This window comes from Lepidochelys olivacea (genome assembly GCF_965140295.1).
Source record: "Lepidochelys olivacea isolate rLepOli2 genome assembly, chromosome: 11".
In the NCBI taxonomy this organism is placed as follows: domain Eukaryota; kingdom Metazoa; phylum Chordata; order Testudines; family Cheloniidae; genus Lepidochelys; species Lepidochelys olivacea.
The window spans coordinates 61979727-61995769 of NC_140421.1; the positions used below are offsets into that span (position 1 = coordinate 61979727).

At 39.8% G+C, this 16043-nt stretch overlaps 1 protein-coding gene across 5 annotated transcripts in view; it reads left to right on the top strand.

Annotated features, from left to right (window-relative positions):
• The first annotated feature begins 520 nt into the window (after nt 1-520).
• PARD3B (par-3 family cell polarity regulator beta) overlaps nt 521-16043 on the top strand; it is a 607862-nt gene continuing 592339 nt past the window's right edge. For 3 of the 5 annotated variants that reach the window (XM_084642618.1, XM_084642621.1, XM_084642622.1), the window contains exon 1: nt 523-1289. In XM_084642618.1, the coding sequence (XP_084498744.1) occupies nt 1170-1289 (120 nt within the window). In that variant the 5' untranslated portion in view covers nt 523-1169. Of the gene's footprint in view, nt 1290-16043 lie in introns of all 5 variants that reach the window. The other 2 variants (XM_084642619.1, XM_084642620.1) reach the window with 2 other exon arrangements.

The window sequence follows — 16043 nt, forward strand, 5'->3', positions numbered from 1 at the left end:
TAGCTGTGTGTGATCTGTGCGGAGGGGGGTATGTGAGGTGTAGCTGTGTGTGATCTGTGCGGGGGGGGGTATGTGAGGTGTAGCTGTGTGTGATCTGTGCGGGGGGTGTGAGGTATAGCTGTGCGGGGGGCGGCGGGGGGTGTGAGGTGTAGCTGTGCGGGGGTGTGTGTGTGTGAGGTGTAGCTGTGTGTGATCTGTGCAGGGGGGGTATGTGAGGTGTAGCTGTGTGTGATCTGTGCGGGGGGTGTGAGGTATAGCTGTGCGGGGGGCGGCGGGGGGTGTGAGGTGTAGCTGTGCGGGGGTGTGTGTGTGTGAGGTGTAGCTGTGTGTGATCTGTGCGGGGGGGGTATGTGAGGTGTAGCTGTGTGTGATCTGTGCGGGGGGGTATGTGAGGTGTGGGTATGTGAGGTGTAGCTATGCGGGGTGTGTGTGTGTGTGTGTGAGGTGTACTGTGTCTGACCCGCGCCGGGGACCCGGTTGCCGTGGTGCCGCAGGCCCTGCAGCCAGTCGCTGCGGCCCCTTTAAGAGCCGGAGCCGGGCGCGCGGGCCAGGCCCGGCTGCGAGCGCAGGAGCCGGCACAAAGTTTTCCCCTCACGGCTCCGGGGCGCGGCGGCGGCCCGGGCGGCGGCGGCGGCACCGAGCGCGCGCGGGGGCCGCCAGGGCCCGCGGGGGCCGGGGGCCGCAGGTAGGAGCCGCCCCGGCATGCGGAAGAGCCGCGGCCGCCGCATCCCCGAGCTCGGCCCGGGCTTCCCTTGAGAGCCAAGCGGGGGCCGCGCCGGAGAGAGCCGCCTGCCAGGGCCCTTCCCAGCCCCCGGCGAGAGACTCCGCGCCTGGGGCCGGCCCCCGTTCGCGCCTGGGGCCTCCGGCTGGGTTCCCCGGTGCCCGCTGTGCCCTTGTCCTGAGCGCCCCAGGGAGGCCGGGGGTGTGGTTAGTGGCCCTCTCCTCGCCCTGCCCCCGGGGCCGCCGTGGGGCCCTCACCCCCCAGAGCCTGGGCCAGGCACCTGCTCCTGACAGCGGGACTCGCGCCCTTGCCCGGGGGGGCTGGGCTTGTCTGGAGGTGTGTTGTGACTTCCTGCCCCACGGTTTCAGGGACGCGCTTCCCACCTCCTGCTCCTCGGCCTGCTCTTTGTCACCCTTGTTTTAATGAGCGGTTGGGGTGAGTGGCTGAGATGAAAGTGACTGTTTCGTTTGGGAAGACGGGGATTGTGGTCCCCTGTAAGGATGGGCGGCTCCGTGTCAGAGACTTGACCCAGCAGGCTCTTCAGAGATTCCTCAAAACCAAAGAAAAGGTAAGGAAGATAAAAACTCACCATATCCACTTCACACCAAGATCACTTAAGAACAGGGCACCTTTAAACCAGACGGTCTGTTTATAGAGGCGCCTCTATGTACCTGTAATGTATATATCTTATTAGTACCCCAAGTATAAGGCTGTTGTTTTTTTTAAGGTGTAAATTTTGCAGTTGGTGACTTCACAGCTGAAATAGTAGGTGGATACCAGTGGGATGCTGAATCTGCAGGTCCAGAATGAGATGCAGCACAGTCGCTGAAGAGCAGAACTACTCTATTTTGAAATAGAAGTTGGGGTTCAGTAGTTATTGTAATAAATAAGGACTAGAAGTCAGAGCTTGGTGGACTAGTGTTGTGAACAACTCTGCCAAAAAGTTGCATGAACAGTTGATATAGACAAGCTAAAAATGTGTTCCCTTTTGTTACAGTGGCTTCCTTGAAATGTGTAAAGTTTCTTGTATTTTAGGTTGTATGCTGTGCTACGGATGCTGTGCCACAAACATAACTTATATATCTACAATAAAGTCGACATAGTATGGTTGGACTTTGGTTCAGACCTTATGATCCTAGGGACACCGCATGAATAGAGGTGCCACTTTTCAGATGAATGTTGATCAAGGCTTCTTTTACCTGGGTCTGGTTGCAATTAAAAATAGTAGGACTGGCCAGTGAATCAGTTCAGTATGGTACTGATTAATAGTTTCTGTTCAAAGACCTGATTTTGCAAACACTTATTCAGATGAATAGTTTGTTACTTCATTGAGACTGCTCACATGAGTAAGGGCTTGCAGGATTGGATCTTCAGAGAGTGAAGGAGATCTGAGTGCTAAAGGGCAACCCATGAGACTTGATTATCTCTGTTGCTGACTCATTCTGTGACTTTGGGCAAATCATATGACTTCTCTGCCTTTGTTTTTCTCGTGTAAAAATGGGATTATAATATTTACCATCCCTTCACAAGAGTGTTTTGAATATTAATGTATGAAAACGTCTGCTGAAGTGCTAACTTTCTTACTGTACAAATCTGTATTAACTGTGGTAGTTACAGTGACTTCCATGTTTCCCTACACAAGCGCCTGTAGTGCTTTGCCTATCATGTAAAATACTTTCCTAAGTGAGATACTGTATAAAACAGTACTATATTCTTTCTCTCCATACTGGTACACTGTCTCTGTGTGTGTATATCACTACTGTAAACTGAATCAGCTGAGGATTAAATATTGTCATAATAGTGTTATGGAAATTAGCAAATATTATTTAGGCTGTGGGCCATCAGGATGCTTCAAACTGTCCAAATATGCATACACTTTGCTGAGGTTTTATAAGAAGCAAAATGACTTTTGGCCTTGGTAAACTTTTAAAAAAAAAAATATTGAATTCAGCTCTCTCCTTATGGCAGTGAAGTTTGGACTAAAGTGCTGAGCCATCTGAACAACTAATGAGGAAAGCTTTAAGGTGACCGCAGAGAGAGCACAAGCCAAATTTTGCAGGTGTGTAAAGAAGGACCAAAAGAAACAAGCGGGGAAAAAACCTTATTCTAGAACTGCATATCCTGGCTAGTCTAGAAGTCTTGCTGTCGTGGCTGGAGAATTAATGAAGGCTGAACAACTGAGTGGAACAAGTGTTCAGAATGAAGGCTGAACAACTGAGTGGAAAGGAATTTTTAGCCAGACTGTCACATTGTTTTGTTTGTTAATACCTAACTAGTTAATCAAGTGAGACAAGGTGGATGAGGTGATATCTTGTATTGGACCAACTTCTGTTGGGGTGAGAGAGACAAGCTTTCGAGCTTACACAGAACTCTATCTCTCTAGTATCCTGGGACCAGCATGGCTATAACAACACTGTATATAGTTAAGTAATGTTTCAAGAAAAGGAATTTTTTTGTTAACGATTCAACACCTCTACCCCCTTATATTAAGGTGTGAGAACTGACACTATATACCTCTGAAACATCCAGTAGGTTCTTCAGCCAGTCTTGGGGAAAACCAGACATTGCATTCTTGATATTTCTAAGAGAAAACGAAGCAGAATCTGTTCTCACACTTCTCATCTCTTAAACTTTTCAGGCTCTCTTTATACATCATAAGGAAACCAAAAAGGGCACAAGCCCAGTTTATTTTAAAACTCTGGTGAGTTTTAATGTTGGTAATTTGAAACTACAGTTAATACACATAATGGAAAAATCAAAAGAAAACAACATAAGAGGCTCAAACAGTAAATACTGAGCAGATTTGGATTTAAATCTCTAATTCAGTGGCTGAGATTTTGGTGTGTGCCTTTTCTAGTTCACCTTGAGTTGCACAGTAAAATTTCTATGCACTTCTTTGAATAGCTGGTTTCTGGCAAATCTTATTGGCTATCTTACACCTTAATGCAAAATATTAGGTAACTTCAGTTTATTTAGCTAACTGTCATTGGAGGTTGTACTATTAGAAGAATTCTAAAGAATCATTACTGTTGTATTTTGGCTTGTTTAATTATACAGTATCTTGAATTCACTAACAATTCTAGTGGCCCTGTGCTTTTGTTTGTTCATTGTCTAACATGGGTGGATTAGGCCTGTTATCACTTTGTTCCCAATTTAAAAAAAGTAATTAATACACTTACAGATATTAACATTAGTAAAAACTGGATATATACTGGGACTCTGTACCACTAGTCACTACCTGAAATCTGCTGTAAAGTATGGGTATATTATACATATGAATTTCTAATAGGTTTGTTATTAAAGATGTTTACTGACTTAAGTTTAAAAAATATGTATTTAGAATGTTTAGATCACTTTATTTGGACTGAAGTTAGAGTATAGAATAATAGTGATAATACTTGAAAACTGCTTTTTATATGATTACTGGGTGTAAATAGTTTAAAATGTATAATGTCAAGTTGGGAAATTGGGATGAGAAAAGGGCCGGATGTAGTGATGGGATAGGGGAGGAGGAAAGTGGACCCAGGAAGGGAATGTACCAAAGTTTCAGAATGAGAAGTTTGGGAAGGAAGAGAGTTGGATAGGACAGACTTAGAGAAGAATTTTTATTTCTATTTTATTTATATAAATGTACTGTGATGCCATAGTTACAATACTCATAATATGTACATAAGGTTTTAATTCCATCTTGGGGGTTCTACTGATCTAAACAGAGAACTTGAACTTTGCATTTGTTTCTTATCTTGCCATATTCAGTTGATGGAATTCTAGCCTTTGATAAAGCTGAGGGTGTGGGAGTAGTATTCTTTTTATTTTGTATAATATTAGTCAAATTCATAATGGTCTCAAGAATTCAGCTCCTTGTTAAACTATGGTTTTATAATATTTGTGATAGGGCCAAAATTATACAGTAAATGGATAGCTATTCCACTTCAAAATGATTTTACAAATAAAATAGCTGAAAATCTTGGAGGCACTTTACTTGCTATAGCTTGCTGCATTTTATAACAAACTTGGACTAATCACATGGCAGACTCATGGCAAGATTTGACCATAAAGGCTCATTAACAGTTACTGTTAAGTCAGAATTATTTTATTTATCAGCTGAAAAGTCATGCAATAAGACAATTTTTCATTGTTGTGCATGAAGGTCAACTATTGGGACCGAATTCCCAATAAATCGGTGCAATTTTAAATGGTCAAACCTCTTGCTCTACATCCCGATTGACTCATCAGAGGTTAAAAAGAACTTTTCTGGACATTAAATTCTGCATAAAACATAGAGGTAAATTCTCTCCATGAAAATATCAGTTAAAAAAGGCTATTCTACTTAGGAATGTTATGTTCATGAAGGAGAGAATTCCAGATATTTTTGGAAAAAAAAAAAGTGTGTGTGAGAGATTGGGGGGGTGGTGGGAGCAGGGGAGAGAATAAGAATTCTAGTACTCGTTTTCTTGAGAATCAAGATTTATTGTTCTGAGAAGACGTCTATTTTTGCTTCATCTCACTCAATATTTACCTCTCAAGTAAACAAATCTTCAGTAAAAGTCATTATCTGCTTTTGTTATTGTTTTGTAGTGTGTAAATTAAGGTTTCCTATGTGTAGTTATACGCAGTAGGACTAATAGCTCCACATAATCTTTCTTGCTGCGTTCATACCATCTCTTACTTAGCTACTCTTTGTTTAGATATTTCTACGATCTTAGGATATGTCTTCATTGCACAGCTAACTTGAGTTACCTCTCTTGAGTTAGTCAAGCTCCAGTGAGAGAGGCCACACTGCAAAATAACGCTTGAGTTGCTGTGTCCATGCTGGTGCTGTTTGCGCTTGTTTGCAGTGCTAAGACTTCTAAGGGTAAATATCATCATGGTAAGTAAAACTGAGTGAAATTCTTTTGGACTTTTTTTTCATACCAAAGCATGTATCTGACTGAAACATTTTGCAAATTTGTGACAAATTTGCTGAAGTGTTTTACTTTATAACAAAAAACAAACAAACAAAAAAAACCCCAGACAAAAAACAGCACCTTAAAAAAAATCTAAATGTGTTTTGGCACTTTTTTAAAATTCAAATGTTTTTAATTCTGATGCAAAGTGAATTTTTTGTTTCAGGATATTCACGTTTCAGATAAAATTACTCTAACACTTAAAATGGTCAAAATCTAAATGAAATGTTTAGTTTGACCCTAAATAATTATCTCTTCCCCGCCGCCCCCGAATTGCCAGCAAATGGAAAATCTGTTATTTGCCTACCTCTAACAGTAACCCAAGTCAGTTTCTGAATTCTTTCCCAACGAGTTGGGGGAGAATTTGTCTATCTTTTCAGGGCACAGGGGGAATTCTAGGAAGGTACCGTAAGCACTCCAAACATTTGAGTTCTGTTAGCCTGTGTCTGGACTGCAGAGTGTTGGCGTTAGCAGCTGATGCGCTATGCTCACTTGAGTTTTAGCCAATTCCCACTTTGGTGCCAGCCTACTTGAGTTAAAAACCCAGTGCACTTGAATTAGAGGGAAGGAAGGAATTGAAGTTAGGGGCAATGCTTGAATTATGACTTGAGTTAATTTTGCGGTGAAGGCAATCCGTTAGTTAAGGCTGGACATTGAAACTTTAACTATAAATTTTTTTTGTCTTGTTAACTTTAAGTCAGACTTTCAATGGTATTTTAAAAACTTAAAAAATGATGAGTTTTTGTTCTCATGGATGTTCAGCAGCAAGGAACAGCAGTGAGCCTGGAGAATGCAATGTACAACAGCCCTTCTTCTAGATAAAGTGACATTTACTTTATCTCCCTTTGAAACAAAATTTACAGCATTCCTTTAAACTTTCTCACTTTCATAAAAGAACAGGCAAGTATGCAAAAGGGAAGAGCCTTGCATGTAGATATGATCATATTCTGTTTGAATGCATATCAGTCCTCCAAGATAGAAACATTTATGTTCTGTCATCAAAACAAAGATGGACTGTGTCCATAATCCGCTTCTCAAATCTGGGATCAGTTTTTAACCATTGGATGGTTCACTTGGCGGGACCACTTCAGAGGGTAACTAAATTGCTGTGCCAACTGAATACGTGGCTTCCGTCCTTGGAAAGCCTACTAGAGTGTCAGTTATGGTTTTGTGATATAGGTCCCCACTGATTAGAAACTATACCGAAAACACTAATTTGTTCAACAGTAGTAGTGGTAAACTCCTTGACTACCAAACTGGATATCAGTGACACTATATGAAGGCAATACAATGGTCATACATCTCTGATTGGACAGGAAATAGTGTTTATTAAATTATTTGTGTATTGTCAGCATTGTGCTCAAAGGTATTTAGAGGGTTAATGTTATAGGCTGACTATCTAAGTCACCTTCAATTTTTTGCTAATAAAATATTTCTCTCTGTTGTAACTTCATAAACCTATGTTCTCATGCCTGCCCCATAACATGACAATCACAGCTTTTGGAACAGTATGTGGCTGCTGCTAAGCAGCCAGCAGAAGGAGTACTAAATGTTCTTTTGCAGTTTCTTTAAAAACAGAAGCTTTAAAAAAAATATTTTGAACCAAAAGTCAGTATCTGACTTGCAAAAACAGTCCAGGTTTCCACAGATACTGAGGAAGATGTCAAAACGTAGAAAATAAACGGTGTTTTGCCCACTCTTCTGTTTGTTCAAGTGTTGTTTTTAATTTATGAGCAAAGTAGAAGGCGGTTATGTGACATGTATAATAGAGACAGAATATTAATGATAGTATTTGTACTGCTTGTTTCCACTTCCAGAAGTAGGTTTTAGCTTTTGTGGGCTCTTCCATGACCAGGTAGATTATGTGCCCTAAAATTGTTCATTCTTTTTACATTTTAATGCCATTTGTACTTATCCACAATCTGCTTTCTACATCAGGAATAATTTACATATTTCCAAGCTCTGGTTTTAAACACTCAGATTTTGTTTTTAAATTTTTCATCGCCATATCTATATTAACGTTCTCTTGTCCTCTTATTAACTGCAGTTCATTATCAAGTTTCTAATTTGTCTTTGGGACTTTGATATATATTTTTGTATGTGAAAATCATAATTAAGCTGTTCAGCATTCAAGTTTGCTCATTATGATAGCGCACTAATAAACTGGAGTATAATTTGATATATTAGATTTCTCATGTTATTATGGGTGACTGCTTGACAAGTATAGGATGAGAAGTCCTCTTCCAGATAATTAAGGGGAGAAAAAACCATATTATTTCACTAACCTCAGTATTAAACAGGAGTTCATACAGGGGTAACTTGACAATGGTATTGCTATTGCCAGTAATAGTGGGGAATATAACCTTCTGTGGCCTCCTTTTTTGAATCTTTTTAACACGCATGTAGGATTGGTTGAACTGAGGCACAAATTAGCCATTTGGAAGATTATTTCATGTTGACATTAGCTTTTTCTGTGACCAATGGTTTTGTTCTTCATTTTTTTTGTTTGAGTGCTAGTAAAGACGAACCCATTGATAAGCACAATTGCTGGAACTTCTTCAATGCTTTGTATTTAGACTAGCATCATAGTTAAGATAGTAAATCTTTCTTGACTGTTTAAAAACACTGGCTTTGGTATTTAAACAACACATTTGTGTGGGAATTTCTTTAGATGATGGTTTCATAGGAACAAAGATGCTTTTGATCTAGGGCTAACAGTATATTTTTTTATACAATTTTAAAATTGCTTCCATATCCTAGTGTATTCCTTTAATTTCCTCATAATTTAATTTATCTCTTTGATAAGATGTTACCAGAACTATTGTTTCTAATTGCTCTAGGACATCATTCCAATGCATAATTTTTTGGGGGCTGGGGGGAGGCAGAGGAGACATTTTAGCCATTTAATGTCAGAGGTATTCCGTCCTCAATTTTGCATAAAGTCTGCATTTTGATTAGTCTGATAACTGTCAATTTGCAAAGTTATAGCTAAAACTTAAACATTTTTTCTGTGCAACAGTTTATGGAATAGCAATAATGGTTCCTGATGCCCTTCGTCACTCCCATTAATGCTGATATACGGTTAAGGCTTTTTTCCTGTTCCTTACCTGCCTATCATAGGTGTTTATAAGTTGGCTAGAAAAACTGCCTTTGTGCTGAAAATCAAACTTGTCATACAACATACAAGATGTTGTTCTGTAGGGTTTTCTTTACTTTAACTTAAAAAATAAAAGATCTTGCACTTTTCAGGTTTGATTAGTAAACGGAGAGAACAGGTTATTGGCTTAAGTTAATATTGAGTGCCTTGCTTAAAACATACAGGCATCAGGTAATCTATCAAAGAAGTAGAGATGGATGAAATTGATTAAAATGCAGTATGTCCATTCAGAGTGACCCACCCTGGAAATACTATAAATGTGTATGCTACATACATGATAATTCTAGGATCTATACATTAAATCTTGTTTATCAAATTCAAAGTGTTAAGAGTTGTCTGAAGTGTTTGAGAGCTCGACTAGAATACTAAGCTTCCTTCTAGAACTCCATTTTCAATATCTATTAGAGGGCTTCATAAAGTAGTACATGCTGATAGGTTGCAATTCACCCTTCATTTGGGTAAACAGCAGTAGAAACCAATCTAGTCTCAATTGATTTACAGAAGATACAGAGAGACAATTAGCGGGCAAAATTTCTATTATCCATTCACTTCTTCCAAATCAATGTGCACACACTCTCCACTGATTACTTGCTTTATCATCTTCAAAAAAGCTTCTGGCAAAGAATGGAATTGAAATAAATTGATCGAAACACTTATTTCCCACAAAGGGGGAATGTTTTTGCTTGTATAGAATATCAGTTTAACATGATTTCTAACAAGCAGTTGACAGTGACAGGCAGTATGTGTCCTATTGATATTGCATAAAATGCCAAACAACTCTTGGAAAAAGTGGCTAAAGTTACTTGCCAATAATAGTTTGTACTTTCTATGAAATATGCTTTCCCCCATATTTGTTCTGTATGGTGCAGCAATTGAATTGCACCATACTGTGCTGGGCCTTGCATCCTGCTGTTAAACCAACAGACGTCCTTCCACATGGAGCACAGCATTCTTCAGGCTTTCCTAATCAGTCTGATGCCATAAGAACTGCAGGTTTTGGTATAAACACCTGTCTTATCTAAAATATCCTCCAGTATCAATTAAAATGTCTGTCTGTCTTTTACCCTTAAAATAATGGTGCCAAAGGGCTATAGCAATCGATACAATGCAAAAGCTGTTTTCAGCTGTTTTCATACTTACACTCCTGCCCTTATAAATAGAAAGGCTCAATAACCTTTTCCTATTTCAAGACAGCTTTTTAAAATCAAGTACGGTTAGACTTGAACATCTTGATGATGAGAAACAAATTTTTGAATGCTAGTGAACACTCAGATCCATAAATTCACTAAAGAAAGGAAATTCCTTCAGGGAGCGAGTCTTTGAAAGTCAGTCTGTACAGTACTACTTATCCAGGTATCATGTCCGTGTATCATTCTTTCCTCTTCTTGGGCATGCACACTTTTCTGGTTGCTCTCTGTGGAACCTTTTGCCACTGGTGCTGGCACAGTTTGTATGTGGGGTGTGTGCTGAGAGCCATTGAACTGAACTGTAAACCCTCTATATGATGGAAACAACGTCAAGCCAGGGGGTGCAGGAGCACCCCTAGTTCCAGCACCTAGGCCGGTGGCTAACTTTTCATACAAAGTTACTTTAACTGTGAGGAAAGGAGAATTTACAATAGTAAAAACCAGTGATTGGATTCGAAGGGACTTCTGCATCATGCATCCTTCTTTAGGGCCCCCCCTTCCCCCAAAAAGTAAGACTTTTTTTTTTCCATAAATGTATATAATTTTTCCTTAGATACCTCTGGTGATTGTGCCTTACACAGGTAAACTACTGCAAAGTCTGATCTTATGATCCGTCTTTGCTCTTATCTAAGATAAAACTATCATTTCTGCACCATCATCAGTACTTGCATTAGAAGTGATGTCTGTTCATGTGGTGGCACTACCATACAAAACCTCACTTAATATTGCACCCTGTGATACTCCTGTGCTTTGAAGTCTAAACCAGTTGTTCTTTGGCTTCCCAAGGATAATGGTAGCAGCTGTTGCTGAATAGACCTTTATTTTTAATTAATAAAGTAAAATGTCATCAAATTTTTAAGACCAAAAAATGCGATCTGCTTGACTGCAAATGATATTTACAAGCAACAACAGACTCGCATCTAGGTTTCTCCTTCCTTTGCCCCTTTATGAAAGGTTGTCTTTGCAGGTTATGATGATTTTAAATGGCTGATTGTGGTTGTCTGCAGGTGAGTCAGAACTTCAGTGGTGGAATACTTGCTCCAAGTCTGTTGGATTGCAGCCTAAAGGACTTTGTTTGTTTTTGAGTAGCTATGCCACTGCTGTTTATGGAGGGAAATAAATCATTTGTTTTTCTATGTGAGGTGTTGACTAATGGAACTCTTCAGAGTGGTGGGTGTACTGACCAATTCAGAATGTCTACTATTTGTAAAGTGAAAATAATGACTTAATGAAGTACGTGCCAGTGTGACATATTTGTAAAGGTTGAGTTGACCTCAGAAGTTAGATGTTTTTCTCCCTGATTCTGTTTGTAATTTAAAAAAAAAAAATTAGGACCCTTTAACTTACTGAAATTTGAGGGGGACTCACTGATGAAGCCAGTTTTTTTTTATTTACCTAAACAGTTTTAAATATTACAGTAAGTTTAGGTGTTCATTTCAAATTTTAATTCCTCTAGCTCAGTGCTTCTCAAATTTATGACAAACATTTATTTTTAAAAAAAGTATTTTAAATAAAAATGTTTTTTTTTTTTTTTTTTTTAAATTCGACCCACCAAATAACACTTTACATTTTGCCTTGAGGACTCATGACCTGTGGTAACCTTTTCTTTTAGGTTAGTCACCCAACTGAGCATGACCACAAAAGTGGTGGTAATTTTGGTAGTTTTTTGGGATAGATATAGCAATATTCTGATATCTGGTTGATATGCTCATCAGCATGTTTTTCCCCCTCAATAATTGTCTCTTGAAAGCAAGAGGACCTTATCACTGACTATTGTAAAACATTCGGCGACTTTCTTAAATATCAGGCTAAATAATTTTTTACCCCTACTGTCCTACCCAAAACACAGAAAATCGGAAACCAGATAAGCTACTTTCAGGAAATGGTCCCTTTCTGAAAGGTTACTTTCCATTGGTCTCCTTGTATCTCGTGTGAAGGTAGAAAGAATGGCTGGGATTTCTTGAAGTAGCCTAAAGGAGAGAGATGTGCAACTCCCATTTAATTATGGCCTTTTGAGAAGTCCAAGTTGCTGCCAATTTAATTTTTTTTTTCTTGGTCCTAATAAGTTTCTGGAGAAGTTGCTCAGAATGTGCTCAAATCTCTGACATACAAAAGGAAAATTTCCTAAGAGTTGCAGGCTTTATGAAACTAGAATAGAAAAGTCGCAAGCCATCAATACACGTGACAGACAGCTCACGGTTTTCAGTACACAAGCTGAATTCCCTTCCCAGCCTGGGACTGAACTCCCTAGTTCAAAGTCTTTGTCTTCCAGATCTTCCAGGTATTGAGATGGAGGAGGAGAGAGGCCAAGTGACGATGTCACTGCCCCTCTTTTATACTTTCTACCAACTGCTAGAAAGATTCTTGCTGTGACATGGGGTCCTAAGCAGCTCTCATTGCGTACGTGCCCTCTCCAAGGAGTCTCTGAGATATTGGATTCTTCTTGATGGGCCATCAAAGCCTGTCTGGCCAGTGATAGTTGCTCCTTTGTCGCTATTGAAAGGCCGGCTGTGGGCGTCTCCCAGTCTCGCAACATATTTTAGTAACACATATAGCAAAAGAATTCATAACTTCACATACAAAGAGAGTGCATAGATTTCAAGAGGCTATTAAGGTTCAACTGACAGACTTTTGAAATAACTCACAAGGCATGGATTGTAAAAAGCATATCATATGACAGTGATGAATATGGGGGTTTCAGGGTGCTACTTTGAGGTACAGAATGTTCATCTGCATCAATGGTTTTCAACCTTTTTTCATTTGTGGACTCCTTAAAAAAAAAAAAAAAAAAAAAAAAAATTTAAAATGGAGGTGCCAGACCCCTTTAGAAATCTTAGACATAGAGCAGTGGTTTTCAACCTGTGGTCCGCAGGCTAATAGTTGTGTTAGACACAGACAGAAACCAACCTTTGCATAAATATCCCAGAAATAAAATCAGTCACATTTTGAAAATTTTATCCCCAGTTTTGACTTAAAATTGGCTTTTCTTATCAGGACTGTCCACTCTGTCCAACATTAACTTTGCTAAATAGGCAACAAGAGATGAGAGCAGAACCTGTGCTTGTAAGCGCTAGAAGAATTTGAACTCTGCTGGAAATATCCTATTGATAGACAGGGGAAATTATTCCATAATAGGTACACAAAGCTGGCAAAAGGCTTATTTGATTGCAATCCACTTCAAAGTTTTTCTCCTATGTAATTTTTGGGACAACATCCTTCAACTTCAGGGATCTCTCATTTACTGATTTTTCTCCGTTAAAACAAGCAAGTCCCTTAGAATTCAAAGAAGGTAGAAGAATCTGATAGCTTATTATCCTTTTTATTGCAGGTTTGACAATGTTTATTAATGACAATGGATTTGAAATGAGCATCTTACTAAATGCGAGTCTTGGGCCAGCCTCTGTCCCTTTGTCTTAAAGGTTTGAGAACAGATAATGCGAAAGAATACATTTGTTTCCAGATGGCTGCATGCTTGATGCTCCTTTATGTTTAGCTGTCATTCAGATGTGAATGCTGTGGTGATTATAAGTGTCTTCCATTTTTCTGGGTTGAAATGAAACCTTTTATGCATTGTGTATTAAGAGATTAACTGTTTGGCTGATCAATAGGGAAACTAGAACAATAGGAAGCAACTAGATGTTGTTTGTAGCAGAATATTCTTCTGCTAGCTGAGAGGTTGGGGTTCGTGAGGAAACTTAGGAGCTCTCTTCTCAGGTTTGGGAAGTTAGTTCTATTGGAGACATGAGATTGGTTTGTATCATTGTTTTTCTTAAACTGTCTGTTGTAGTGCGTCACTGCCATCCTGTAAAATTTTGCCATATTCAGTTATGATGTTGTTAACTCATGCTTAACAACAAATTATACTAGTGCCCTGTCTGGGTGAAAATGTGATTGATTCTAGTTAACAGTGCGTGGGAAAAGAGAGTATAGAAAGTTTGATGTTAGAATGAAGCTTGAGATTCTTTTATGCATGTGTGTGAAACTTTAGGTTTATACTGACTTCACTAGTGCTTTTTATATAGTCTGTTGTAAAACTAGGCATATATTTTAGATGAGTTGATGTAATCCCTGGAAGACCACTGTGTACTACCAGGGGCACTTGTACCCTTGGATGAGAACCACTACTCTAGCAAGTGTGGTGCTCTTGGTAAAATCAGTGCAAGGAGATTAAAGCAAAGGAACATGTATAGCCACGTGAAACGGGGTGACAAACTAAGGCCTTCTCTACACTTGTTGGCCTCTGTTTCAGTCATCAGTGTAGCTGTACCAGTGCAAACCACTAGCTTAAACAAGAAAAGCTGTTTGTGGAGTTTACCTGTCAGGGGGAGAATGACTGGGGCCGTAGGGGAAGTGCTCTGCCAGGAAACTGAATTTCATCTGATGCAGCAGTCATCTGAAAAGACAAGCTTCTTAAGACTTACTTTACATGCATTTTTGCACAAATTATTTGATATGTATGGGTGTTCATGCAGATGACGTTTTTTACATCACTATAAATGTCATCACAATATTGATTGCCTCTCATCTTGTATTCTGTCTGTAGTAACGAGTTCTTAGTATTTTTATATGTATGTATGTTTTGGAAAGGTTTATGTGGTCAAAAACTTGTTGTCTTAATGACTGTCCCAATTATAACCTATCCAAGTAGACTTAAAGAAGTGAAGCAGCAACCTAGGTGGAAATTTTGTTCAAATATAGAAACCCAACTTGTGAATTAGATTATTATTGCTCCATCTTGTACTTAAAAAAATAATTAAAAACCTAGTTCTCCAAAGTAGTGTTAACTTTTTGGTTAATTTGAAATACTTGGTATCTGATGTTAATATTGTGTTTCCAAAGGTTAGTGATGATTCTGTTTGCTATTAGTATAATATTGCTCAACAATAACCTTACTGTTGAGAGATCCCTTCTGGCTCGGCTTTTATATGTACATGATTACAGGGTTATCCATGGAAAAAGCCAGTGAATGCAAATATTTCACTTACCTCTTCCATAATTGCTTCTCATTTTTCTTATTAAACTTTCAGGGCCAGATCTTGACCTTCAAACGTCGTCATAGGATCAGAAAGTAGAATTTTGTGTTTTGAGCATATAGCAGCTTTTGTCAGAGGGTCATCTTGAAATCCTGATTTCCTGTTTGGTTTTGTTTTGTTTTTTAAAAAGTACATGAAAATAGCCGCATGTCTGTATTAAAAGGTCCCTAAAGTTGTTGTCCACAGTTTTTCCTGAAGTAGGAATCTTTATATCCTGCCATGCAAATATAACCCTTCTGCCTGTGAGAGTTGGCAGCAACAAGGGCCGGGTTCAGTATCTAGTTCCATTCCAATACACAATGCAAAACCGGCTCGAGCCCCCACCCAGTGACCTGGGACAAATATATACCACCCCTGCTGGGCGCCTCCAAGAGGCAATACTTCCCCGCTCGCAAGCACAGAGTTGGAATGTAGCAAAAAGCCTTTTAATAACAGAGAGAAACACGGTGGCATTATGTTGGGGAAACACCACCAACAGGATTCATAAACACAACCCATGAGCAAAAAACCCACCCCAAGCAAATTGGGGCGTGTCCTTTCCCTTGGGTTCTTGAGTCCAGCAACCCAAAATCACCCAAAGCCCCAAAAGTCCAACGACCCAAAAGTCTGTCCCTGGTCAGGGCAGCCCCAGAGTTTGAAAGTTTATCTGCAGAGTTTATCCAACCTGGGTGGAGATGGGGCGGGTGGGGGTGGTTAAGGGGCACCTTATGTGGTCCAGAGCTGATTGCCCCACCTCTCCATGGGTCTCCGCTCTGCCAGCCGCCCCAATGAGCTGCTCCAGCCATCCTGCAAACTGCTGTGCTCCAAGAGCCACTCTGCTCCGCTCTGCCAGCCGTCCCACAAACTGCTCCACCATATATCTTCAGGCTCCCCCACTACTTAACACAACACTCAGTGATTTCAGCTCTTAGGAAGCTTAGCTCTTTTGTGATTTCAGCCTGTAGTAGGGGAGCCTCAGTGCTGGTGCACCATTAGCCCAAAGTGAATTCAGCTCAGCAG